This window comes from Haliaeetus albicilla, chromosome 5 (assembly GCF_947461875.1).
Source record: "Haliaeetus albicilla chromosome 5, bHalAlb1.1, whole genome shotgun sequence".
NCBI lineage: Eukaryota > Metazoa > Chordata > Aves > Accipitriformes > Accipitridae > Haliaeetus > Haliaeetus albicilla.
The window spans coordinates 31,103,075-31,128,741 of record NC_091487.1 but is presented as its reverse complement, the minus strand read 5'-3'; the positions used below and the strand labels follow the sequence as shown (position 1 = coordinate 31,128,741).

General features: G+C 37.8%; 1 protein-coding gene across 5 annotated transcripts in view; it reads left to right on the top strand.

Moving 5' to 3' along the window:
• The window catches only part of LOC104322887 (sec1 family domain-containing protein 1), an 80,564-nt gene that overhangs the window by 20,664 nt on the left and 34,233 nt on the right, over nt 1-25,667 (top strand). For 3 of the 5 annotated variants that reach the window (XM_069784053.1, XM_069784056.1, XM_069784054.1), the window contains exons 16-24: nt 10,232-10,302; nt 11,150-11,238; nt 12,264-12,354; nt 13,168-13,290; nt 14,513-14,600; nt 18,710-18,799; nt 19,943-19,998; nt 20,988-21,073; nt 22,896-22,995. In XM_069784053.1, coding sequence (XP_069640154.1) covers nt 10,232-10,302; nt 11,150-11,238; nt 12,264-12,354; nt 13,168-13,290; nt 14,513-14,600; nt 18,710-18,799; nt 19,943-19,998; nt 20,988-21,073; nt 22,896-22,995 — 794 coding nt within the window. Of the gene's footprint in view, nt 1-503; nt 2,988-5,746; nt 5,869-10,231; nt 10,303-11,149; nt 11,239-12,263; nt 12,355-13,167; nt 13,291-14,512; nt 14,601-18,709; nt 18,800-19,942; nt 19,999-20,987; nt 21,074-22,895; nt 22,996-25,667 lie in introns of those variants that run through there. The other 2 variants (XM_069784058.1, XM_069784057.1) reach the window with 2 other exon arrangements.

The window sequence follows — 25,667 nt, the reverse complement described above, 5'->3', positions numbered from 1 at the left end:
TCCTAATTGTTCCTTCTCCCCCCTCTTCCTTACTAATTATAATTTCTGAAACTGTTGCCCAATCAGGATCAAACTTGAGAAAGGTAAATATCTGAAAGATTGGTACTAGAACTCCTGTGAGTTTTTAAAAAACAAAAACAACCCAACAAAAAAACAACCTGAGTGGTACAGAAAAATCCTTTAAGCCCCTCTCGTCAGTTTTGCTGTGAACTTACTCTTCTTAGTGTGTGTCTCAAAAAAAAATAGAAAAAAGTGGTCTTTTCTTGCAGAATAGTTGTTGGGTTTGTTTTTGTTTGTTTGTTTTTAATTAAGATTTTTCAGAACTAACCCAAGTGGGATTTTCTTGCTAAAATTTTTCTTATTTGGCCATATAACTGCATGTTCATTCATATTGATCTGGGGTTTCCTGATTTTAGGGTTTTCTTTCCTCTAACACTTAACATGCAGGGTAGTGGTTTATGAGTAATAAGCAATAAACGATACAATCTAATCCTATTTTTTAGGTGGCGAGTCTGTAGTGACATTGGAGGATATTCTGTTCTTTGTAACAGGCTCTTTTTCTATACCGCCTGTTGGTTTTGATCCTGAACCTACTATTAAATTTTTGCATATAATGTATCCTGTTAGAAACAGACTCCTTCATTGCTTAGAGCTCCCTATAACAAAGACATACGAGCAGTTTAAAAATAAAATGGAGTTCACCATCAGAAACACACTAAGAATCGAAAGAGAATAATATTCTTGCTATTAAACTGGATGTTGGAAACTTCAATTTTCTGCAGGAACATCTGCTTGCAAATCGCTACTGTATTTTTGGACAGCATGCTCTCGGCCTTTTCCCACTTTTCCCCCAAAGATATGCTAATAGTAGTAATCTTGTAAGATGGAAGACAATTTTCAAATGAAAATACACTTTATCGCTTGAATCATCTTCCTGTTTGAAGTTGGCTTTGAGTCAGCAATCTCTTGCAGAAGTACTTTAAATGCCTGCAGCAAAAGTAGACGTTTAGAAATGTTACCAAACTGTAACATTCTAGCTGTTTCCCACAGGTAAGTATGTTGATTGTATTGCATACTTCAGTAACTTACTTATCAAAGTCAAATCAGGTACATTTAGAAGATAACTGCTGTAGAGCTTTGTCTCAAGTAAAACTGTGATGCAGTTCTTCAGTTGTTCCATGTATATTTTTTCAGTAATTGTTTTTATATTGATGATTCATTTACATTTTGATGATTGATGAAAACCTATGAAAGTTAGAAACTTGGGAATTTTAAGGTCATTGTGGTTAGTGCATTAAAATATTAAGGTCTGGAGAAAACCTAGGCAAAATAATAAGGCACAAGAACAATATCGGGTTGAACTTGAGTGTCTGTTGTTAAACAAAATCTTTGACATTTGCACACATTTCTGCATTCTACTGTCATACATTAGTTTTTAATTACGCATATAGCCAAAATAGTAAAAACTAGAAGTAAATCTTAAATATGCAACAATAAGTGGTCTTTCAAAATGAAATACAAGAGTTAGACTTAATGTTGTTGAGTATGAAAGTATAAGAACTTGTTGCTTGTTAGAACATGTTACTTTGTCTTCTGTGGAAGTCAGTATTTTCATAGGAATATGCACTAAAACTATTTGTTAATCTAACATCAAGCTTGTCAGTGCCTGACACTTTTCTACCTTTTAGTCTAAACTCTTTCTGTTCAATTGTAGGTGCATTCTGAGCAACTTCAACTGCATAAAATATATTTCAATTCTGCAGTATTTGTATTAAGCCATAAAAGTAGTAAAATTCCTACATGGTAACACTTTCATATTACTAATACTAAAACTATGAAACTAAAAGGACGTTTTTAAGCACAGGTTTTTTAAATGTATGCAGGTGTCTCTTAAAATTACTATTTCCCCCCCCTGTCAGTTTGAACACTTATATTATGTCCCAAACATAGATTGTGCTATAGATGTATATAGATAGATACAGACATGTATCTATCTATATATATCCACATTCTTCAAAATACTGCAAAGTAATCATACACTTTTTTATTAATATAGCTTGGTTTTAATTGCAAATACAAGCAAGATTGCTTTACTTTTGAATGCCTTGTCAAGAAAGTACATCCACGGTAAACTATAAATGGATAGGTGCTTCAAAAAAAAAAAAAAGCAAACTAATCTGGTTTCAGGTTCTTATTAACAAATTGTATTACTAAATGCTAATTACATAGCAGTGTATTGCAATTCAAGAACTGTGGAAGTGGTAGTCAAGACTCACTAAATTTGAGACCATGCTATAAAGTGTTAAAGAGGCAGGTGGGTATTTAAATTACACAGTTCAATTAACAATATGCAGGTATTTTGAAATCTTTCTTAAACTGCTACAGCTTCTCTCGATCTTGGGAGACATAGCTAATCTTTTTTTTTATACAGACCTATTTCCATCACTGGGTAACAAAAGTGTGCATGCCACTTAAAAAATGTTGGTTTATTTGAGTCTAAGTAGATTGCTACAAGGCTTAGATCAGGCATTTCTCACTACTTTCAAATATCTAAAACAACCTAATCTCATCAAAGTCCTGTCATTAGAAATTTAAGAATATTTGAAATGAAGATAGGGCTAGTGGTGTTTCTCTGGTTCTGAGCCAAAAGCATATTAAAGTCCCCTTTAAAATTAAATGTATGAACTCTTGGAGAATGTCATTTGACTTGTTTATATAAGAAGCAATTTCTCATTATCTTCTGATTTTTTTTCTCCAATAATATTCCATGTTTGTCTTTGCATAATTTTTGAAGGTCATACTGCCAATAACTTGTTTATATTCTTATCCTTCAGAATGGTCTGTTACCATTATAAGGAAATTGGTTTGTTGCAAATTTATTTGTTTAATAAGGATTCATGTTGCATGTTCATATTTTTAAAATATAGCAGTCTCCTGCAGAGAGAATATTATACTTTAAAAATGAGTGGTGTACCCAGTGCAGTGTTATTTTTCTGTATGGGGAGTACAAAACTTATAGAAGTAGCAAGCAGAGCATGGATAATTTTAAAGGACAGTTCTTGGACTTTTGGTACTTGCAGTGCCAAGGGAGATGGTTTAGAACTTGGAACTAAATAAACTGCATTTTAAAACCTTCAATGAAGAAAGAAATAATAAGGTAATGTGAATATGAGGCTTCAAAAAGTATGTGAGATAAAAATAGTGTTCACACCTTTTATTGCTTATTAGTTTTGAATTCAGCAGTTGATACATTTTATATAAAGGTAGAACTAACCTGTTTGTCAGCTTTAAGAAATCTTAAGTTACTTTAAAACTGCTATACAATGCTATATCAAAGCATGGTATTTGTAAAATCCTCTAGTCTCTAATATTGCTTGAAAAGATTTTTCTTACACAGAACTTGTCCCCATTTTCTAATACTGATGTGTGCACATTCAGGACAAGTTGTCTTTCCTTTCTTGTCAGTTTGATCAGCTCTATGTAGACATTCTAATATCATCTTTGATATATTCAGGTTGTATTCCTAAATGCTACTACAGAGGGGAACTTCCTCTCTCCTCATTTTCAGCATTTATTTATATAGACCAATCTTAAATTTACTCTACCTGATCATTAAAATTCCATTGAATAAGCTGACTTCCAATCTATCAAAACACAGAAAGGTCTCTTCTGTCTGGAAACCATAAGAGCAATTTCTGTAGCTATAATGGCCATCAGGTTTTTAATAGCTATAGTAGGTCACTGAAGTGCAATATTATTGGGTAGTTTTCATTTTACATAAACTTTAACCTGAGGTACATCTGGAAATTAGGGACATTGCTTACTTTCAGTATTTCTGTAACACAGGGAGAATAACTGCATATGCATTAGCTGTTGTGTATTAAATATATTTTTATAGAAGTTGCATCTTTTACAAGATTTGCCAGGGCCACAAGAGAACTATTGCAGTCCTCTTTGACTGTGTTTGGCCAAAGAAATTCACCCCACAGTTTCTGCATCAAACCCTAAGCTGGAATTAGCACATCAAATAAGCTGTTTATTTTCTAGAGTGATCATTTTCTAGTAAATGATAATAGATTAGTATTAGTGGGTTTAGTATGGTGTCCTTAAAGCACATATAATTTAGGGGGAAAAAAAAAAAACCAAACTCAAATATTTTAGGTCTATGTTTGAAAAACCAGGGGATAAAGTTCTGTGACTTGCTTTCACCCACGCAAAGGATGCTTACTAGAAAAAGCTGTTGGCATTTTTAACTGGTTTATGAGTGAAATATACTCAAAAGGAGAATAAATTAGTATCTATTATTAGTATCTAGTCAAAAGTATTTGACTTTTTTATGAAGATGTTCAGTCTTGGGATTGGAAGACTTGAGTATTTTGAGAGGTATATTTAAAATGTAGAGTAGAGTATTAGTCATTAATTCATACATTCTGTGTGTGTATTTTGAAAATAACATCAAAAGATTCTCATTCAAATAGAAGGAAATCCAGTTCTGGAGGCTACAAACTACGCTTTTAAAGTTTATCTTGACTCTGTATTACAGCAAAGCATTTTAAAGCTCAAGCTTTACTCTTTTTTACTTAAGGGAATTGCTAGTTGGATAAAAGAAAAATTAAAATGCAAAAACTTCTGAAATGTCAAATCATGTATACAGAAAATCATTGTCAAAATATTAATGTTTGTAAAAAAACCAGTGCAACTGATTTTGTATTGCATAAACAATGTTCTTTTTAAACTTATGGTAATTAGAATATCATGCAAGAAAGTATAATTTTGTGAATAATTTTAGCTCTAACTTGAACTGCAGGATCAGTGTCTAAAATGTTGCATCTTCAAGCAACATTATACTTGACAGGTGTAGCATCAATGTTGAAATAATAGGTAATTGTGGGAAATAACTGTCGTGTATGTTCAAAGTGCAATAAAGGGTTAAATTTCTGTTGGAATAAATAGGTAACTTCAGTCTTTTTATTTTGGTGATTTAATGGGGTGTAGCCGTAGAAATGTTATGGCTATTTTCTGTGGCTTGATTGGTGTACCTATGTACAGCTTTATATACGTCTGTAGCATGTTTACCCAGATGGGTACCTTTGTGACTGAGTTAGGGTGAGTGGGACTCTTGCCGCTGTAGGATTTGTGTGAGGGCACCGAGAACCCAGCAGGAAGGCCGCGGGTTGGCGTGTGCTACCTGAGGCAGAGGCAGGCAAACTGTCACTATTTTCCTTTTCAGTGGCTCACTAAAACTTGATGACTTCAGTTGTAGCTAGCTGCCTGTTTTTGAAACATCATTCCTTTTCATGTAGTTAACCTGCCCTGGTTGCATTTAAGCTATTTTCCAGAGAGCGTTTCAGTTAGCTCTTCTTTCAAATTCAGTCTGTGAATAAAGCGAAAACGGTTAATGCGACTTTTTGCTCGGGAAAAAAAAAGGTGGGAAAGAGCACCAGCCTGTTGTCCGAAAGATCTCAACCTTTTCTTTTGTCCGCAGCTGAGGAAAAGCAGAGGCCCGAATCTTAAATCCTGAGATGCACTTTCTTAATTACAGCTCCCTCACGAACGGGGGCTGCCTCCGGGCGGGAGGCACCACCTTTCCCCGCGCTGCGGCCCGCCGGGGCGGGGAGAGCGCACAGCTGTGCCGCGGCTGCCGCCGGGGGTGGGGGACCGCCCGGCCCGGCCCGACCAGACCAGCCGGCGGGGGCACGGCACCTGCCGGCGCCCGGGCTGCGGCGGGGGGGGGGGCGGGGGGGGGGGCGCGGCGGGAGCTCTGCGGGCCGCCACGTCGTCCGGCGGCTGCGTACGCGGCGGTGGGCGGGGCGCGGCCGGGCTGGCGGGTCGGGAAGATGGCGGCCGGTATCCGCGAGAAGCAGACAGGTAAGCGGCTTCCCGCGGTTTCCGTCGCGCGGCGGCGCAGCTGCCTTCCCCGGGGCTCCGGGGAGGGAGGGACCGAGGTCAGCCTCACGCTGCGGCCGGGGGCTCCTGCCTGCCGCCGCCCCCCCCCCCCCCGCCCCCGTGCTTTCCACCGGCGGGGCCCCGGAGCGGGACGTGGGCGTCTGCGAGCCCCTTCGCCTCCCCCGGGGGATTCGCGCCCTCTCACCCGGCTTGGGTCTCCCGGCAACGGGACGGCGGCCTTCCTCCTCCTCCTCCTCCTCAGCTGCCTCTGCAGCGGCGGGCCCGGGGCTCCGGGGGCCTCTGGCCGCTGCTCTTGCCGAGGGGGCCCGGCCCCGCTGTGGGGCACAGGGCCGGGCGTGCGCTCTGCCCGGGCGGCGGCGGGCCCGGGCCCCCAGGGAGGGGCTTGCCTGGGCCCGGGGCATGAGCGGTGCCCTTCTCCCGTGGCCGGGGGGAGCGGGTTGTGCTTTCCCTCCGTTTCAGCTTCCTTTCTACCCGTGGCAAGGATCAATGGGAAGTATCGTTTAATGCTGTGAAAATAAAGCTGCTGTTGTGGTGCTGTTGTTAAGACAATACAGAGGTCTCAGAGCGCATGCTGTCCCTCAAGAAATTGAGAATGCGAGATTAACGACTACAAATAATTACGTAGGAGGTTTTCTGTGGGTAGAGGGTTAGTTATTCAGTCCCTCCTTTCTTCTCTGGCTTGATGTTGCTTTGTGGAGCGTTGAACCACCCATTTGAACACACTCCTAAAGCGTAGAGCGTGTCAACTCCATAGTCCTCTACTTCCCTTGCTTGCCGAAGTTTTTGTCAAGTAGTTTTGAGCTGTAATCTTGTAACCCTCTCCTTGACAACTGCAGTATCTTTCTGGTGGTATAGAGGATTCTGAGTGCATTTATTTAACGTGAAATGTCTAAAATCATCTGCTGAAAAATCTCAGAGTCTCTGTGTGGGCCTTAAATATCTACTAGTGTTCTCCATCTTCTTTTTGTACCAGAAGTCTACTTTCCATAATCTCGTTCCTGTGGCTATCTACCATTAATAGTGCTGTTTGATGTTCCTTTGCAATCCTTTACTTTTTTTCTCTTTGCTACCTTTCTGATAGAGCTCACTGTCTTTGAGCCCCTATTCCATATAGCTTTATTCTTTCCTATTGTGCTTCATCTTGTTACTTGATTATTTCAGTCAACCTTTAGCATTGAACCCATGTTGTCTTCCACTGGGGAGGTCATTTGCAAGGAGGTAGACTGAATAATTGAAAGATACTCAGAAAAAGGAAAAGATTTATTATCATTTAGTATTTGTATTACCATGTATGTGCACCATCTGTTGTGACCTTTATCCTGGTTCATAACCAGTCAAAGCATATTGTTGTGCAAGCACAGTAAAAACCTGATCCTTGACCCAGAGAGTGTTCAGCCTAAAAGTAAATGAAATGGCGATATAAATACCAAAAAGAAACCCAGAGACATGCTGAATGTTTGTCATGATTGTCATAGCACATCACTAGTCTGATTGGTGTCTTCCTTTAGTAGAGTGCTTATGCCGAGTTTTAATTTAAATGGTGAATTCTACAAAGCAGCTGCTTCAGATCCAATAGTACCAAAATACATAACCGTGCAGCTTTATACAAAATTGTTCATATGGCTGAAATGTATGGAAGGTGTCACTGGCAGTGAGGGAGTGAAGGCTCCAGGAGCGGTCTCTAATCAGCTTTCAGGATTGTTCTGTGGTGTTTTTAAAAAAAAAAAAAAAGGAAGAAAAAAGTGTTAAGCAAGTGGAAGACTGGATTCCAGGGAGACCCAGCACTCACTGCTAGCTTTCTTCCTCCCATGGTCAAGTTTCACTTCTGGTAATGTGATTTGAAAAGGCAGTACACAGGAGGAGGAAGCAGGGACAGACTGCGAAGGAGGACTGTTAGAAACATTGCCTGGGCATGGATGGATGGTGTTAGGACAGCCAGAGTTCAGCTGGAGTTGAGACTTGCAGCGGGTGTCAAAAGCAATGAGAAGAGCTTCTGCTGCGACGTTAGTAGTGAAAATATGAATAAGGAAAAATGTTGGATCATCGCTAAATGGAGCCGGTCATTTAGTGGTGATGGACACAGATAAGGCTGAGGTACCCAATGCCTTCTTTGCCTCTGTCTTCACCAACAAATTCTTGCAGGCCTTTGTGTCACTTTGGAGTCAGTCATGGAGTGAATCTTCTTGGAAAATATTTTCCATCATTACGTGAAGGAGAAGGCAAGCATGAATTTATGTATGGTAAATCACGCCTGACCAGCCTGATTGCCTTCAGTGATAAAATGACTGGATTTGTAGGCAACAGGGGAGCAGAGTATATAATTTACTTTGACTTTAGCAAGGCTTTTGGCATTGTATTCTTGTATCCAAGTGAGGATGGTATGGGCTGGAGGGATGGACAAATAGATAAGTAAAAAAATGATTGGATGGTCAAGCTCAGAGGGTTGCAATTAATCAGACACACTATAACCTGGAGGCTGGTAACAACTGGAGCACCACATGGGTCTATCCTGTCACCTGTCCTGTTTAAAATCTCTATCAGTGACGTTGAGGAAGTGTCAAAGTGCATTCTCATTAAGTGTGCAGGTGACAGCGAACTAGGGGAATCAGTTAATGTACTCGAGAGCAGAGCTGCCACTCAGAGGGACTCAGATGGGCAAGAGGAATGGGCCAACAGGGATCTCTTGAAATTCAGCAACGGCAAATATAAATTCCTGCACCTGGAAAGGAAGAACCCCTTGCAATGTACAGGCGACAGTGCAGGGGACTGGCAGACTGAAGAGCAGCTCTGCCGAAAAGGCCTGTGAGGGCTCTCAGTAGACAGCAAGCTGAACGTGAGCCCACAGCGTGCCCCCGCATAGCAGCATCCCGGGCCATATTCACAGGAGCACAGCCAGTAGATCAAGGGGAGTGATTATCAGGAGAGCACATCTAGATACCATATCCAGTTTGTGGCTACCAGTACAGGAAATGTGTTCATGTTGGAGGGAGTTCAGCAAAGGACTGCCAAGATGGTCAGGGGCTGAAGCACTATGAGGTGAGGCTGCAGGACTAGGGCTTGTTCTGCTCGGAGAAAAGGAGGCTTCAAGGGGGACCTAACAGCAGCTCCCCAGTAGCTGTGGAGGGGGCATTGAGAAGATGGAGCCACTTGTGGTGGTGTGTAGCAGGAGGGTGAGGGACAACAGACATACATTGAAACAAGGTGTTCAAACTGGATATAAGGAAAAACTTTTTCACCTCAAGGATGGTCAGTGCCACACGTTGCGCACTGTGGTTGTGGCATCTCCATCCCTGGAGACCTGACTGGATAAAGCCCTGAGCAGCCTGGCCTGGACTCACAGCTGACCGTGCCTGAGCAGGAGATTGGACTAGAGATCTCCAGAGGTCCTTTCCAGCCTGAGCTGTCCTATGATACTGTAAACCCCAGGGAACAGCACTGAGTATGCTCACAAGCTTCCTTCAGCTGAAGAGCCGGAAGTTAACCGTTTCTGCTGCTTTCCGTTTATGAGCAAAGTGGTATACATTGCTTTGATTTCTGGAAGTTTTTCCATTTTGCAAAGCTTTGTGATGATTTTGTTTATGAGTTTGAAGAGAATAGCCACTAACTTCTATTGATGCAAATAGGCTTTTGCTGCTAGTCAAAGATGAGAGAACAGCACATAGTGTATTGTTTAAGCAGATAAAAGAGGAAGGACTCCTTACGTAATAGATTTATAAGTTAGAGGTAGGTGAAGGAATCTGCTTTGCTTTCTGTCTTGAAGGTGAAGTTAAATGAAAGCTCATTCCTGTTTCAGAGCGTTTTTCTGCTGCAAATTAGGGGTGGGGTTTGTACCCCTTAAAGCAGCAATTTCTTCCTGTGAGTTCTAAAAACGTTTCAAAATGTGTGTCAGTTTTAGTCAGGTGAAAAGGTATTTTTTGCTTGTGTGTATGCTGTTGTTCCTGTGGGGTAGGAAAAGCAGATCAGGGGAATAAAACAAACTAGTTCCTGCTGTACAGAATGCCCCTTCAGGAACATACTGGAATTATTTTTAAGGCAAACTGCAATAGAATATAGTCCATATAACTAAGGAGAGAGATTCTTTCTTCATGTTTTAGGGCTTGCTTCTTTTCCTTTTGCAGCATCTTCCAGAGCCCATAAATTCTAGCTGAAGTGTGCCACTTGTCAGTCAAAGCTGCATAAAAATAATGAAAATGTGACTTGTTGCATTTATATTTTATGATGGTTTTCCTCTCAAATGAAATGTATAATAAAACCCTGGTAATGTGTTTAATCTCTGTTCTTGCAGTGTAAAGAGAGCAAAGCATTATTCTGCTTTATTTTCCAGTGGCTTTGAAACGTATGCTGAACTTCAATGTTCCTCCTGTTAAAAACAGCACAGGAGAACCAGTATGGAAGGTAAGAACTATTTGAACAGGAATAGGAGAATTTTAGAGTGTTCAAAAAAGTTCAGATTTTCAAATGGTAACTGACTCAAATATCTTCTCAACTTGTGCAAAATAATTTTTCCTGTGTGGTTTGAATATCAGAATTGCTGAGAAAAATACGTATCTGAGATATTGGCTCATTGAAGACCCAATGACTGATTCTTTAAGCAATATTTTAATAAGCAACTGGGGAGGACATTTATTAAATATACTTGGGTCTCATTGATACCTGTTGGCAGAAACTTACATGATACCTTACAGGTGAACTTACAAAGTCAGAAAGAAGTCCATAGAAAGGGAAGAGCTATTGATAGCCTTAAATTTAGGACAACTGAGCTCAAGGCTACCTTTATTAGCTTTAAAAAGTAAGTAATTTGTGAGAAGTTTTTGCTACTACAAAGCATATATTATGTCTCTTCATCTATTCGGTTGTCTTTTTTTTTTTTTGCCATTTCCTTTTTTATCCTCTTTGCTTCTCCTTTTATTTCCTCCCAAATGCACTCAGAGAAATTCTGCACTTACCATAACAAATTTCTGACAGCGATTCCTGTTTGACTGACACTTTTCAAGAGATGGAAGTGACGAATTTATTTTCCTTTATCACTGAGTTTCTTTTCCTTTTTTTTTTTTTTTTAAATTAGTAAGCACAAATGGAAGTCCATGACAAATTAAGGATGAATTATAAATTGGTAAATGTTTAGCACTTTTCAGGTTAGGACAGTAGTTCCTTAAACCTGAATTCCTGTATACACTGTATCCTGTATTCTACTGTATCCACTTTTTACACCACTTTGTAAAAAGATGTGTATCTATTTCAGGTTCTCATTTATGACAGATTTGGACAAGATATAATCTCACCTTTGCTGTCAGTGAAAGAGCTGAGAGATATGGGGATCACTTTGCATCTGTAAGTATAAAAAAAGCAGTTTGGTTGTTTTTTTTTTTTCTAAAAAGAACTTTATTTAATATTCTCCCAAAATCACAAACAAAACATTGAAAATCATTTGATGAATAACTACTAAAATAAAGATTATACCCTGACTTGTTTCTAAAATCAGGTGGTATTACTCAGAATCAGGGAGTGGAAAGGTCATTCCAAACACTGTTCAGTAGGATTTCTTACTAAGTAGAGGAGGCCCCTGCTCAAAAATAACAGTTATCCAAAAGGTGTTTTGGGGAGAACCTGTCTGTACAATTCCCTTTTATTCATATATCTTAAAATTTTTTTGGCACAAGCTGTTTCATGGGACTGTGCATATTGTCTGCTTGTCTCTTTTGCACATAGATTTTAATTGTCTCTTGTCAAAGATACTATTTTAAGAGATTTCCATTTCTCTTTCTCCAGATTACATTTATTTAGTTCAGTGTCATTCCTTAGCTGTGGTAATAGTAACGGAGGATCTCTGAAGATACTTTTTTTTTTTTTCCCCCAAAAGTTTGTTAACTTTTACTAAGCGAAGGCTAGAAATGGAAACACAGTTTAACATGTTGACATATCAGCAGAAATGCGAGAGAAGCGTGTAAGCACCTTGCCTGTCTTTATTGTAATGAGCAGGAAAGGCAAGTTTAATAGTGTGAGATAGGCAGGGGTTTTTGTTATCACGTCAACAATTAATAATTGGTATATGAACTTCATGGATGCAGTATTTTACCTTCCTCTGAATGGATTAATCTATTTTTGAAGATTTGCAAAGCCTTTTCTCAAGCTTTGAGTAAACTTCTGAGACCTCTATTAATATATTCAGCCAAAAATCATACAAATACGATTTTGCTATTTTTTCATGTTTTGTTCTTGCTAAAATCTGGCTAAATATAGGGAGAAATTGTAGGAAATTGAATGTGTCTGTATAAATAAATAATTTCTTTAATTTTTATAATTTTACATAAATCAGAGGAGGAACACATTAGAGATCTACTTTTGATTCCTTTCAGGCTTTTGCATTCAGATCGGGATGCTATTCCAGATGTTCCAGCTGTTTACTTTGTAATGCCAACAGAAGAAAATATTGACAGAATGTGCCAGGTGACTTGCATGCTTAATGTTTCAAATGAGTGGACACAACAGAGGTAGTGTGTGTGAAGCACTCACCAGAGTGTGACCATTCTGTATCTAGTTCTTGTGCATGTCTGAACACCTTTGCTTGCATTTTTTCTGTATTAGCACATATTTGTCATAAAAACATTACCCAACATTTTTACACACAAAACTTCAGTTTCCCAGGAAGTCGAAGGGTAAATATGTCCTCTGTGTTTCGGAGAGAGAATTCAGGGAGTGAAAAGACAAGAGGCAGTGGGCACAAATGGAAATACAGGCAATTCCATTTAAACATAAGAAAAAGCTATTTTAATGAGGGTGGCTGAATGCTGGAACAGATTACCTGGAGAGTTTGTGGAGTCTCCATCCTTGGAGATGTTAAAAATTCGGCTGGACACAATCTTGAGCCATCCGTTCTCTTTGACTCTGCTTTGAGTGGGGAGGGGGTTGGACTAGGCTAACCTCAGTTTTTCACATTCTCTGGCAGGAATTGATGGAAGGTTGACATCAGAGCAAAGGGTACTTTTGGTCAGTGGTAAGGTATGGAGTAGTAGTTGCTATCTGGTAGCTTAAATTTCATTTCCTGGTTTTGGCAGTTCTGTGTTAGGTTAATTTTATCTAGTAATGTAGTCAAAACACTGCGTACAGGGCTGTATAAACAGACAGCTAAGCACTTTCAAAAGTTTAGTTTGTGATGTTCCAATTTTCTACAGTCATAGTAGAATTAAGAATGTTTTTTAATTAGTCAGAAATATATTAGGACATATCCAGGAAAAATGTTGTGATTTTCCTACCTTTTAGGATCTTCGAAACCAGCTTTATGAATCTTATTATTTAAACTTTATTTCTGCCATTTCGAGAAGTAAACTGGAAGATATTGCAAATGCTGCCATAGGTGCTAATGCAGTAACTCAAGTGGCTAAGGTAAGAAAATCCCCCAGTCTCTAATGTTAAGAGATACTACTGTTACAGTTGTTGTTGCATTCTTACGTGGCCACTTCAGTGCCATACACAGCTTTTCTGACTGAATCATTTAGCTAGATTCAATCTCAGGCATAGATTTACTGGGGGGGGGGGGGGGCGCGGGGAGAAGGAAATTTACAGTCATCTCAGTAATGCAGCTTAATACTATACTTCAACTTAGTCAAAAGTCCAAGCGCTGCAAGACCTTTGTGCTAAATGGTAAGAGGGGAAATACAGTGGTTTCAGAGTATTCCTGATCTCATAAGCTCAATAAGTGCATCCAGTGCATATATAATGGGGTGGGGATTTTAGCTCCTAAATACACAAAAAGTGCAGTATGAGCGCAGTTGTCATTTTAACTAGGAAGTGTACTGTAGAGGTGGATGTTTCTTACGTACACATTCTTATTCAGTACACTCCTATACCTTCATGATTTAAAGGCAGGTTATCAGGTATGTACCCTCTTACTTTTGTTGAATGCATGTACCAAAACCTGCAGATTTTTAACTAATTATTTTCATGTATATGTAAATACATTCACCTTTTCTCACTCCTGTTAGGGAGTACTACTGGTATGAGAGAAAGAAGCTGTTGTGAAATGAAATGAAAACTACTAGTATTGTTTAAGCCTTAGGTCTTCAGCAGGAGTAAATTGGTGTAGCACTGTGAACTAACTTTCTTAAATCTATTTTTCTGTTGTGATGTCCCATTAAGAGTTTATGCTATAGAGAGGTTTATTTTTTTTCCTGAACGTACAGGTATGTTACAGAAAAATTGGAATTCATGAGCTATATTCTCTCTTCGTGTAAAAAGTGCCCTCTTTCCTCTCTCCTGCCTGAGTGCTCAGCACTGTTCATGTTGTAGTCCTTCATATTAATAAAAAATAAACCTGTAGTATTATAATGTCCTCCATATGTGTTTTTTTCATTGATGGTTGGCTACTAAAAATTTGTCCACAGAATACTTCCAAGTTGGACTGTTTTCTTTTAGCACTTTACAGGTGCTCTAATTTTTTGTGTTATCACTCAATCCTTACACAGGCTTTTTAATTCATACATTATATCTTGCATTTCTTTCTTTTAATAGGTAGTTCTGTAAAAGATTCAAAAAGAAGTAGCAATAAATCAGAGGTTTTTTTATGCTTCATTCTGCACTGCTCTGACCATTATTCCTTGATTTCTAGGTGTTCGATCAATATCTTAATTTTATTACTTTAGAAGATGACATGTTCGTATTGTGTAACCAAAACAAAGAACTTGTTTCATATCGTGGTAAGTAAAATTTGTATAAAAATTATACTGGAACGTCTAAAGTTGAAATTTACTTTTGAAGTTTGGTGATTTTATTTTGCTTTGATCTGCTTGGAATTCAGGATAATCTGTTAGATGTGTAGTTTAAATTCATGAAGGAAGCAGTTCTTAGATACTAATTTCAGCATTTTGACTACACAGATACTGTAATATTGAAAAATAATCGTATTTTTAAATAACAAATTTAGTAAAGCAAAACTTCAGTATAGACATTTATGGATAGTAGGGGGTTTTATACATGGAATAATACAGGAAAAATTTCATATTGTTTACACATGTAGGTAGACGCTGGGTGGCTGCTGTGTTTAGGCACCACTATTTAGTCATAATTGTTTCTGCAGTTCTTAAGGAATTAAGTATTTTGTTTCTGTGTGAATGGTCAGTTGGAAAGTTACTGTAAGGAATGCAAAGCAAGAAAGATGACTAACTGATAGAGTTTCTTGTGTCTTCTAGATAGTGAGCAGTCAATACCTGCTTTTCTTATGCAAGACATGAAAACGTGGGGCTGTGCAAGGGGAAATGGTTAGGATCAGGGGCTGGAGTAGCACAGGGAATAATCTGGGAAAGGGCATTCTAGAAAATAAGAAATGCTGATTGCTTCTGCAAGCATGTGAGCCAAGCATGTCAGCTTCTCTGTAAAGTCTCAGAGTTGCAAGTGAAGTCAGCCACATGGAACTCTTTTTATTTTTATTGGGACTTCTGTTGGACCTGTTATGGAACCTAGCAGGAAAACCAAGTGGCTGCCTTAGGTCAATTACCTCTACAGCTATGGTGCTACAGCAGCTCAAGTCAACATATATACTAGTTGTCATAATTGTCCACGTGGTTTTCCTCCCTCCTTTGATCTGATTTCTGTGCTTCCCTGACCCATTCAATATGCTAAATCAACAGAGGATATCACTCTACCTCTCCTACTCCTCTTACTCAAATGGCTATTACAGGGTGGGTTGTCTTGTTGCCCCGCTGTAGTTTCCCTCATCTTCTCCTCCTTTTACATCAGAACCAGTAATCTTGGAGCTGCAGAGTGTTTGTTCATTTGACTCACTCCATAGAAAATACCAGCTCATTTGTGTGATCTACAAATCCAATGCAAGGGAAGCAGCACAAGTGTGTAAGTCAGAGGCAAGATAGCCCTGTTTTAGCAGCAGCTCCTCATTACTTTAGTGTAGTCACAGTGTCTACGTGCAGTGTCACACAGTTAATTCCTAATTTATTTGGATGCACAGAACACTAACTAGTGACCAGGTGGAGATGAGAAGTCTCCATATGCCTAACATTTAGCACTGAGATTTTTCTCCTCATTTTCCCTATTTCCAAAGTCAGTACCTTTCTTTGAAACTGGATGCATAATACTGAGTTCTGTCTCACACTGGGGGTTGATTCCATTGTCAGAATGAAGGGCATTTTTGTTTCAAAAGCAGACTTTTTTTTTTTCTAAAACTTGCTGTTAAGAGTTTTAGTAATAGTTGTTTTGTGATGTGTTTGTGTGTATGTAAAGATACTTGACTGGCTCTCATAAGATTCCTGCTAGCTAACAAGGAATTTGAATTAAAATGACTGAAACCGTTTTGCACCCGTCAGTTTCTATGTTGGTTTTTTTTCCTCTCTTGGGCCCCTGAAATTCGCCACATGACATGTGGTTTCACACTATGTTTAAACCAATCTAGAAGTGGGCTGCTTCCAAAAGCTGATCGAACAGAAATCTAATCTCCCATAGAGAGTGATTAGTTTTTCATTAGAGCACTGAGCCAATCCATCTCACTGTGTGAGTTCTAGATCTGACACAGGCAGGCAGTAGGAGTACAGGGGCAAAGAAGAAGTGGTCTTTTTTGCCTTTGGAGAGTAACACTAGCAGGAAACTGCCAGTTTGTGTATAGTTTCATAATGTACATAAGTCAGTGTAAGTCTGATGGTGATGAAAGACTGCTGCTATTCTTGCAGCAGCACTGCTATGTATGGCCACACATGTAGCTGAATGAGTGAACTAAGAACAAATATAATAAAAAAGGTTAATTTTCAGTTTCCTGATTTCCTGGCTGTATGACTGCGTTTACAGAGAGGTAATGTCAGGACAAATAAGCATGATAACATTCTTCAGTTATGTAAAAGGCTTTCACAGACAGAACGGTGATAAGAGATTCTCTTGGTCCATGTAGTAATGGACAAGAAGTGATGAGCTTAAATTGCAACAAAAAAGTTTCTGAACAGATACTAGAAGCACTTTCTAACATTAAAGATAGTGAAATACTAGAATAGATTACCTATAAACATTATGGCATTTTCATGACTGGGAGGCTTTGGGAATTGGTTTAGACACAGAAATAACAAGGGTTTAACTCGTCTTTGGGCAAGAGGACTGGCTAGATAATTCCCCAGGCTCCCTCTGGTTCTGTTTTTCTATGATTCTGTAGAAGGAAGAGTAAATGGGTAATATTGGTATGAAGTCAATCTTCTTGGCATCCTGTTTGATGCTATTTGAATGCTTCTTTACCAAATTTGGATCAATTTTGTAAAACAGCGAGAAAACATAGGAGACCTAAGCTTACTTTTCTGTAATAGATGCATTCCCCATGAGCTTGTTACAGTGGAGAGAAAGGAATATATAGAAAACATGATAGAACATTTTACTGAAAGATTATTAATGAAGTTTCTCAAAGGTTGACCTAAGGAGCAGTAATATTGAATATTTGTGTTGAGTACTATGGTACAAAAAAAGGAGTGTGCTCATAAAATGTGCATGTTACACAAAATTAGAAGGCACTGACAGTATGCAGATTACTGGAACATCATAAATGAATACCTTAAACATAATAAAAGGGGGGGAATTAAATTTTAAAATTGAGAAAAGCAAGGGAGTAAAAATAAGATTATTTCACCCCTGTAAACTGGGAGACCATTAGTTGGAGATAACTGCAGAATGATAGCCACAGTTAATTTCAAAGCTTTGTCATTACAGAAGAATACAGATATTGGGAACAGTCTGCCTTTCTTGGTGCTGATATTTCAGAAGCTTGAACTCAGAATTTAAAAATGCTGATGGGGGTGCTTCTGTTGCTGCTGTTATCCTAGCAGCCTAGTAAAAAGTTGGACTTACTAGGTATAGCTGCTGGTAGAAATTGCTAGTATAATCCATCTCTCTAAAGTTCTTAGAGGACAAAAGCTGGGGAAAAAAAGCACCTTTAAAGTTAGAGAATGATTATGGCTGGCCATGCACAAATTTGGGATGGAAAGCTTATTAATGTTCAGAGCTTTGAAGTTCGTTTTTTAAGAAAGAATATAAGACAAATACTTATGTGAGAAATTTTTTAAGGTAAAATAAAACAAACAAGGATGGGATCTATGGCATGAGTCCTGAGACAGTGCTTGACTTGAGACCTGTGATAAGATTAGGTTTGATGTTTCCTGTTTGCTATTATATTCTTGTCAGTGTTAATTATTTAATGGAAATGTTGCTACATGTGTCTTGTTCTGATCTAAATACGTGAAAGAAATCTTTCTATCTGTAGTGTGAAATGTTTTAGAACTTGGGAATTATCCCTAACCTAGAGACTGACAGTAAATTTATTTTTTTTTTTAAAAAAAAAGGGAAAAAGGAAAAGGAATCTCCATTACAAGAGGTGGGATTTAGAATCTTTAAATATGGATAACTGCATACTGTAATTCTCTTTAAATTACACAAGTAATTCTTGAGGATTTTATATCTGAAAAATGGTTTCCAAGTGGATGGCCATTTTTGTTTCATAACGTGGTTTCATAGGAGGTTTGTAATAATGTCATACTAACACAATCCAGAAGTTACAGTATACATTGTCAGAGATAATTGGAAAAGATTGTGTAGTGTTTGACCTTATACAGTGAGCAATAATTAAGTTCTCCCGTTCTTTTTCTCAAAAAAAAGGGCGGGGTGGGAATGGATGTGCTAAGAGGGGCATTTCACGATTTGATCTCTTCTGCAACAAAAGCTGTTGGATGTTAACAGCCGTTAGGTAAGAATAGGATCACTTTCTCAGTATTAAAGTGGCATAAACTTTCTTTAACCCTATTCTTAACTCTTTTCCACACTGTTTTAGCCATTAACCGACCAGATATAACGGACACAGAAATGGAAACTATAATGGATACTATTGTTGATAGTCTCTTCTGTTTTTTTGTTACACTTGGTAAGTGTTCAAATTCTAGCATATTTTCTGTACGCTTTCCTTTTAGAGAAGATCCATATTCAATGAGATACCTAGAAGTTTAGGGTCTTCATATAGCAAATTAAAGGCAGAATTAGATCTGCGACAGAAATCTTAATAGTTCGCTGGATGGGTTAATGATCTTGCTCAAATCATTGCTGTACATCACTGCCAAAGACAATAAGGGCTGTCCTATGTGGGAGTTGAGTCTTAGTCTTCAATATCAATGGGAGAAGAATAGTGAAATGCAAAGGTTTGGATTCACTGTTTTTAGAAAATCCTAGTTTGCAATGAAGATCAATAGTGCTTTGAGTTTGGATTTGTAGCTCTCAAAAACACACAAACCCTGCAAAGATCTAACTGAAATAACTCAAGAATTAGGAAGATATATGAAATTTACTTATTTTACAGTGAGTTTTCTTGATTCTTAGCTCATACATTTTTCATAGTGATGACATTTAATCTAAGTTCTCACTGAAGTCAGTCAGTCTGAGATAGCATTCCTACAAGGGGAGGTGGGGATCGCTATGGGACAGTCTGTTCAAGAGAGATTCCCTTGGACCTATTGAGTTCTTTCACGTGTTAGTTTGATACAAATTAATTCTCTTTTACTCAGTCACTTAAACTCTATGGTATTGGAATTTTCATATTTATATAGATAAGTGAGAAAATGTAGCTAAAGATTTTGAAACCTGAAAGCCAATGGAAAATGTGCTTTTGAAAATAACATTACCCTGCAGTGAGTTGTAACTGGTGGTGGTGGTGTTATAGCACTTATTATTATTGTTTTCAAGGGACTTACAACCTTTTGAAACTAACCTTTAATGCTTCTATATGAGATTGTTTGTCCCCTTCACAGTACATTAGCTATCTTTCTAGTGTACACTATACTTCTCATAAATTCCTGTGTGAGGTATTCACTTTTGTGAAATGTTATTTAATATTCTATATAGTATTTTTGTTTTATAGATGAAGACTGCAGGAGACAAATTTAATATAAGTTTGTATTGTCCACTTGAAAAATTTAATCTCAGAATGTTACTTAAAAATTTGTTTCATGAAAAGTACACTAATTTATAATCTGAAAATTATAATGCAAGTAGAAGTCAATATATCTTTTATTAGGAGCTATTCCTATAATCAGATGCTCAAGAGGAACTGCAGCTGAAATGGTGGCAGTGGTAAGAAACTATTTTCTAAACAAGTATCATTTTTTTAAAACTTTCCTAACACCTTGTTTCCTTTTCTCAATACTAGGCAGAGATCTAGTGTCATTGTATCCTTTCCCTTATGAAGGAAATAAAACTGGAAAGGAGATACACCGGTTCTCCTTTCTGACTTCAGGTCCATGCAGCTCATCTATAGAAATCATTATATTATGGAATCAGCTGATGAGAAACTTAAACATGAACAATCATTCCTAATCTAGAGTTTATCAAGATTTTCTGACAGGCATAATTACAACCATTAAGCTACATCTACACAGTTTAAAAAGTGGCTGTCTGGCCTGGGTTTTTCTGTATGTCTTAGTAAGAAATGTTTATCTGTCTTACTGGGAGACCCTGTAAGTACAAGACATTTTTATGATATCAAACTAAACTGACATTCAACTTGATCATTAAGTAGGGATGAAATTACCAAACTAAATCACAGTTAAAAATCTCTACAGCACTGTCTTCATTGGGAGGCACTGTGCTTCATTTCTTTCATCTTCCTCACATCTTTGTTTGTCAGTGAAGCCTTAATACTGATTAAACCTAAGCATTCAGTACGCATGCATTCATGTTGAGAGTAATTTCATTTTTATGAAACACCTAGTGTGGGTAGTGTCTGACAGCCCAATTTGCTGCTTCTGCTGTGGTTCTCTCTTGGTGCTTCCTACTGGTATTTTCTATTTGCATGTTTAGGGAGAGGGTGCTAATTGCCTGGGAGGTGATTAGTGGACATAAAGGAATCACCTTCTCTGTAGTCCTGCATAAAGATACAAATGCTGCAGGGAGAAAATAGAAGGAAGAGATTTCTTCCTTTCCCACGTGCAGTGGACCTAGATTTCCTGCAGCTATCACATTTATAAACTACAAAATCAGCACAATACATCTTTAAATGTTGACCATATAAACAGGTTTGGAAACCGTTTGTTAAAAGCTGTTTTGTTTCCCCCCCCACTCAGAAATTGGATAAGAAGCTCAGAGAGAATCTGAGAGATGCCAGAAACAGTCTTTTTACAGGTGACACACTTGGAGCTGGCCAGTTCAGGTATGGTGTTAGTAATAACTATGTATTTTTATTTTTCATATTTCAGTTGTCTGAAATATCTCATTAGGATAAGTCACCACTGTACTGAAAACTGTATTTACAAGAATTTGGTTCAAATTCTATATTAAAAGAATTTATGTACTCTTAAGGGAGTTTTCCAATCTCTTAGCATAACCAGTTTGAAAACTTCTATAGCTAATAAGCATGCAGTCCTACAACAGTGAGACAAAAATTATTTAATGAACCAGGTAATTCTGTTCACCCTGTAAAGCCGGCAAGAACCATGCTGCTGCAGATACACTCAGTTTACAGGACCACGATATGCAGTTGGATGTCTGAACGTATCTTCACGTTAGTCCATTAAAAAGAAAGAAATACACGTGTTGTCACTTGTGAGCACTGTTACCAGTTGTAGTTATGTCAAAAGCGTTTGTCAGCTGATCCCTATATCTGCCAGAGAAGGACTGCTTAAGGACTACCACTTGGATAATTCGATAGTTAAGGACTTTTAAGTCATGACCATTTGAATCCTTTGAGGGGAAAGAGAGGGGAGAAAAGACTTTGTGGATGCTTGCATGCATCTGATGTCTTCTCAGTAGCCTCTGGTATATAACATTGCCCCCAGATAGTTGGAATACTCCACAGGCTGCCTTAGGAAACTATTACAGGAGTTCGCACTGTACATGGAAAAGGTGAGGAGACGTATTGGAAAGACTGTAGCTGAAGGAAACAGTTATGATCTCCTAACTGGATATAAAATAGTCATATTTTTATCTCAAATTAAGAGCATAACTTGGATAAAAGACACAAAAAACATAAAAGGTGGCAAAATGGAATGAGACTGAAAGGTATTAAGAGAGAGAATAGCTGTGAAATACCAGTTCCCTCATTTTCATGGGAACTGAACTGCAACCATTGTTTTTCCTTCAGGAGGTGGCTTGTTCTCCTGACAGTATAGCATCGTTACCCTCAGAAAATCAAAATGCAGGGAAAAGGAAACATGGGAACCTGTAACCAGTTAAATGGCTTCAGATCTTTAGTTTGGTTTTCAGAATCAGGTGACTAAGGCTCTTGAGATTACATATATGTGAAAATACTTACTGTAAGGAAATCCAGAGCATGGAATTAACATCCTTTTACTCTGTTCAAATACACTGTAATTTAGCCATCACATTTACTGTAGGGTTAATGTGCTTGAGGGAAATGGTTGCAGTAATGTTCTGTCAATTCACAGCCTTCCTATCTTCACTATAAATTTTTCCTGTAGCTATAACCCAAGACATTTAGGCATGTCTGCATTCTTTTTCTGCAAAATTGACTATTGATGGAGTTACCACAATGCATCTCAGAAGTTCTTAATTTTTCTTTATGGACTTCATATACAAGCAAAGAGAAAAATGAAATTAAAAACCCTTGAAAGAGAGATTTTATATTTGAGGTTCATAATGGGGATTAAGGTGGGATATTACCCACTCAGACAGTTGTTTGGAACTCAAATGTGCATCCACACAAGGAGGTATTAGTTAATATCTAGAAGTCTAGTTACTGTTTAGTGTTTTGACTTCTGCTCAATATTTATGCATTGGTAATTTCACTTAGTACAAAATAAAATAATCTTTTTATCATTACTAAGACAGCAATTCATGGAATTTCTGGCAGTGATCAGCCCCAGATGCTTTGGGGAAGGCTGGAAGAACTCTGCAGTAGGCAGTTTGGCTTTTAACTTAAAATATGATGTAGAAGGTGGCTGATGTCACTCAGGATGTTACTGGGGTGTTCTAAACATGTTTAAAGAAATACTAATACAGTGTCGTCTTTTCAGCTTCCAAAGGCCCCTATTAGTCCTTGTTGACAGAAACATAGATTTAGCAACTCCTCTACATCATACTTGGACATACCAAGCTTTAGTGCATGATGTTCTGGTAAGAATAAAACTGATTTTGTTACCAAAACTATTTTTTCACTCAGTTTGTTATTAAACTTGATGCCAGATTCTCTCTTAATCCAAAGTCTGTTTTGCCTGTTTTATTTGGAAATTGTTTAGTAAAAAACAACTTGGAAGACTTTCTCTAGAAGGTTTATTTAGCAATAACTTCTAAAATGGTTAAAAAGTTGAAATCTTGATATTAGCAAAAGATAGGTAATTCAGCAGTCCTAGTTTTTTCTTCAGTAGTTCATGATCTTTTGTGTTATATAAACTCCAAACTCGATTAAGCACAATTCAGTTTTGAAAAATAGATTATTTTAATGAGTTTTTAATCCAATTTTAGTATGTTTGAATTTCTAAAAATACCTATTTCTGGTTTTCTCCACAAGGTGGCGTAGGTGTTCAGTATAGAGATAGAGAGTGGTATATGACCCTACTGTGAGGAATCTAAAATCGATTTTTTAAATAATTTTTTTCAGATAGCCTTAAACCACTTTTATTTCCTCAAGTTTATTTTATAAAACCAGTAGTAGATAGGTACTTGAATGAAACTAAATACTATTTACCTAAGATTTATGCATTTCATATATAGTTACAGAGCAAATAATGAAAGATAATATGAGTAAGAATAATTACTATCTGGAGGCTTTTTTAGACTGTGGAGTTAGTCAAGCAAATCATTTCAATATCTAGCTTTGAGAAATATTTTGGTTTTATTGTTGAGACTGTTAGAGGAATATGTAAAACATGCACATGCACACATGTGTGTATACAAAGTTGACCGTGAACTGTATAGTCATACATACAGTGTTGTCCAGAAACTTGGCATTGCTACGATGAAAATATTTTAGCACTAATGGAATGTTTTAGGACACTTCATTACTTTTATGTAATTTGTTCCTTATGAGAAGTCCCTTCCTCTTAAGTTTAAAGGGTGCTTTTTACAAGTAAACAATTTTTGGCCTAGTTTCTTTAGGAAAGGCACATATGAAAACAACACAGCTTGCATTGTGTTTTCTCCAATAACTGTCGAACTAGCTAGAGACTTGTAAATAGAAGTACTGAATTTCTACAGGTTTCTTTTGAAAATCACTGAAAGAGTAGGGGATGGGAACCTAAATTAGAATTTTTACAGGTGTAAATGCTATTGCACAAGGTCTACACTTATTTCAGTTTGTTACCTGCTAACCATTTAATCAGCAAACGCTCACTTACTAGAAAGTAAATCTATGCAAAGCTCCATGTACTTGCCTCCTACTCAGCTGCCAGGTAGAGAAGGTAGTGTCTGGTGGCCTCAGGCATGTATTGGGGTAGGACTATGGTGCATCAAGATGCAGAGGGATCAAAGATGTAGTGGAAGCTGAGGGCAACTAGTGGTACAAATATGTAGGGCTATTAGAATAACACTAGAAGAATGATTTGAGGATCATTGGATATTTATCTGTACTGCATCAGGCTTCAGTAGTTTCTCTGGAACTACTTGTTAAATGTTGCATGTTGCATCTAATTGTTGACTGAGTTGATAGGATTATGAATTTTTCTAGTGAAATTGCAACCAAGTGGCCTGTGATTCCATGTCAAGGGCAAAAGTTTAATTTCCAAAACAGTCAAGTTATTCACCTTAAAGGCAAGCATGCCAGGTTCTTCACATACTGAGCATAATATTTCATGAAATTACCACAGTAGCCTTTTAAAAGGCCATAAACTGTAACTCTGAATGTGTTACCAAGTTGATGATTATGTAAACTGTACTTTCAAATCAATCGTTTTTCATTTAAGCTGTCAGTTACAATAGTCCAGGAATTCTGTGGGGTGCTGAACTAAATGCTAACCCAGCCACAAAGTTGTGTGCTGCATCCATTTGGATTATAATCATGGTCTTTCTACACATAAACAGGCTTGTGTGAGGAGATTCCCATTTCTGAATAAAAAACCTTTCAGGAGTAGATACAGAAAAATGGGAGGCATGGATGGAAAGCCTTATAAAGACAAAATGGGAAGGTGAAAGGAGGAACACTAATCAATAAGGATCATTTTGGTAAAACTCCCTGTCAATGCCAGAACTGACATGGAAACTCAGGTCACTGGTGAGTTAAATTGAGGCAAAACATAGATCTCCATTAAAAATTACAGCTGAATTTGCAATCAAATGATTTTGTTTTCAGTTTTTATGGTACATATATACTTGAAAAATTTTTGCTGAAACATTAAACATGTCTTGTAAGATGAAGTTTGTGCTCATTGACTGCATGTGCTTCCTTTGAGTAGCTACTTGGTTTTGTTTCTATTCTGGCATGGATCATTTATAGTATTTCATTTTAAATGTGAACTCTGCCAAGGGATAACTAGAAACATTAAAAAATTTTGTTTGACTATTTCACTTACAGTGATCTAGTTCTGTATATTTTAATGAACATAATAAAGTGGAGTTTTATTTCTGGAAAAAAAATCTATTCTAAAAAATGCATGGCAGATTCTGTATAGTTGAAGATTTGACTATCATTATTTGCCAAGCAGAGAGCACCTTTGAAATTTTAAATGTTCTTGAAGAGGGTTAGAACAAAGTCAGCGAGTGGAGTACTTGTTAATCTTTGTTGAAGCTGGAGGGAATATGTGCGCTGCAGAAAATACAGAGCTGTCCTTGGCAAAAGTAATGGGCGAAGCAGC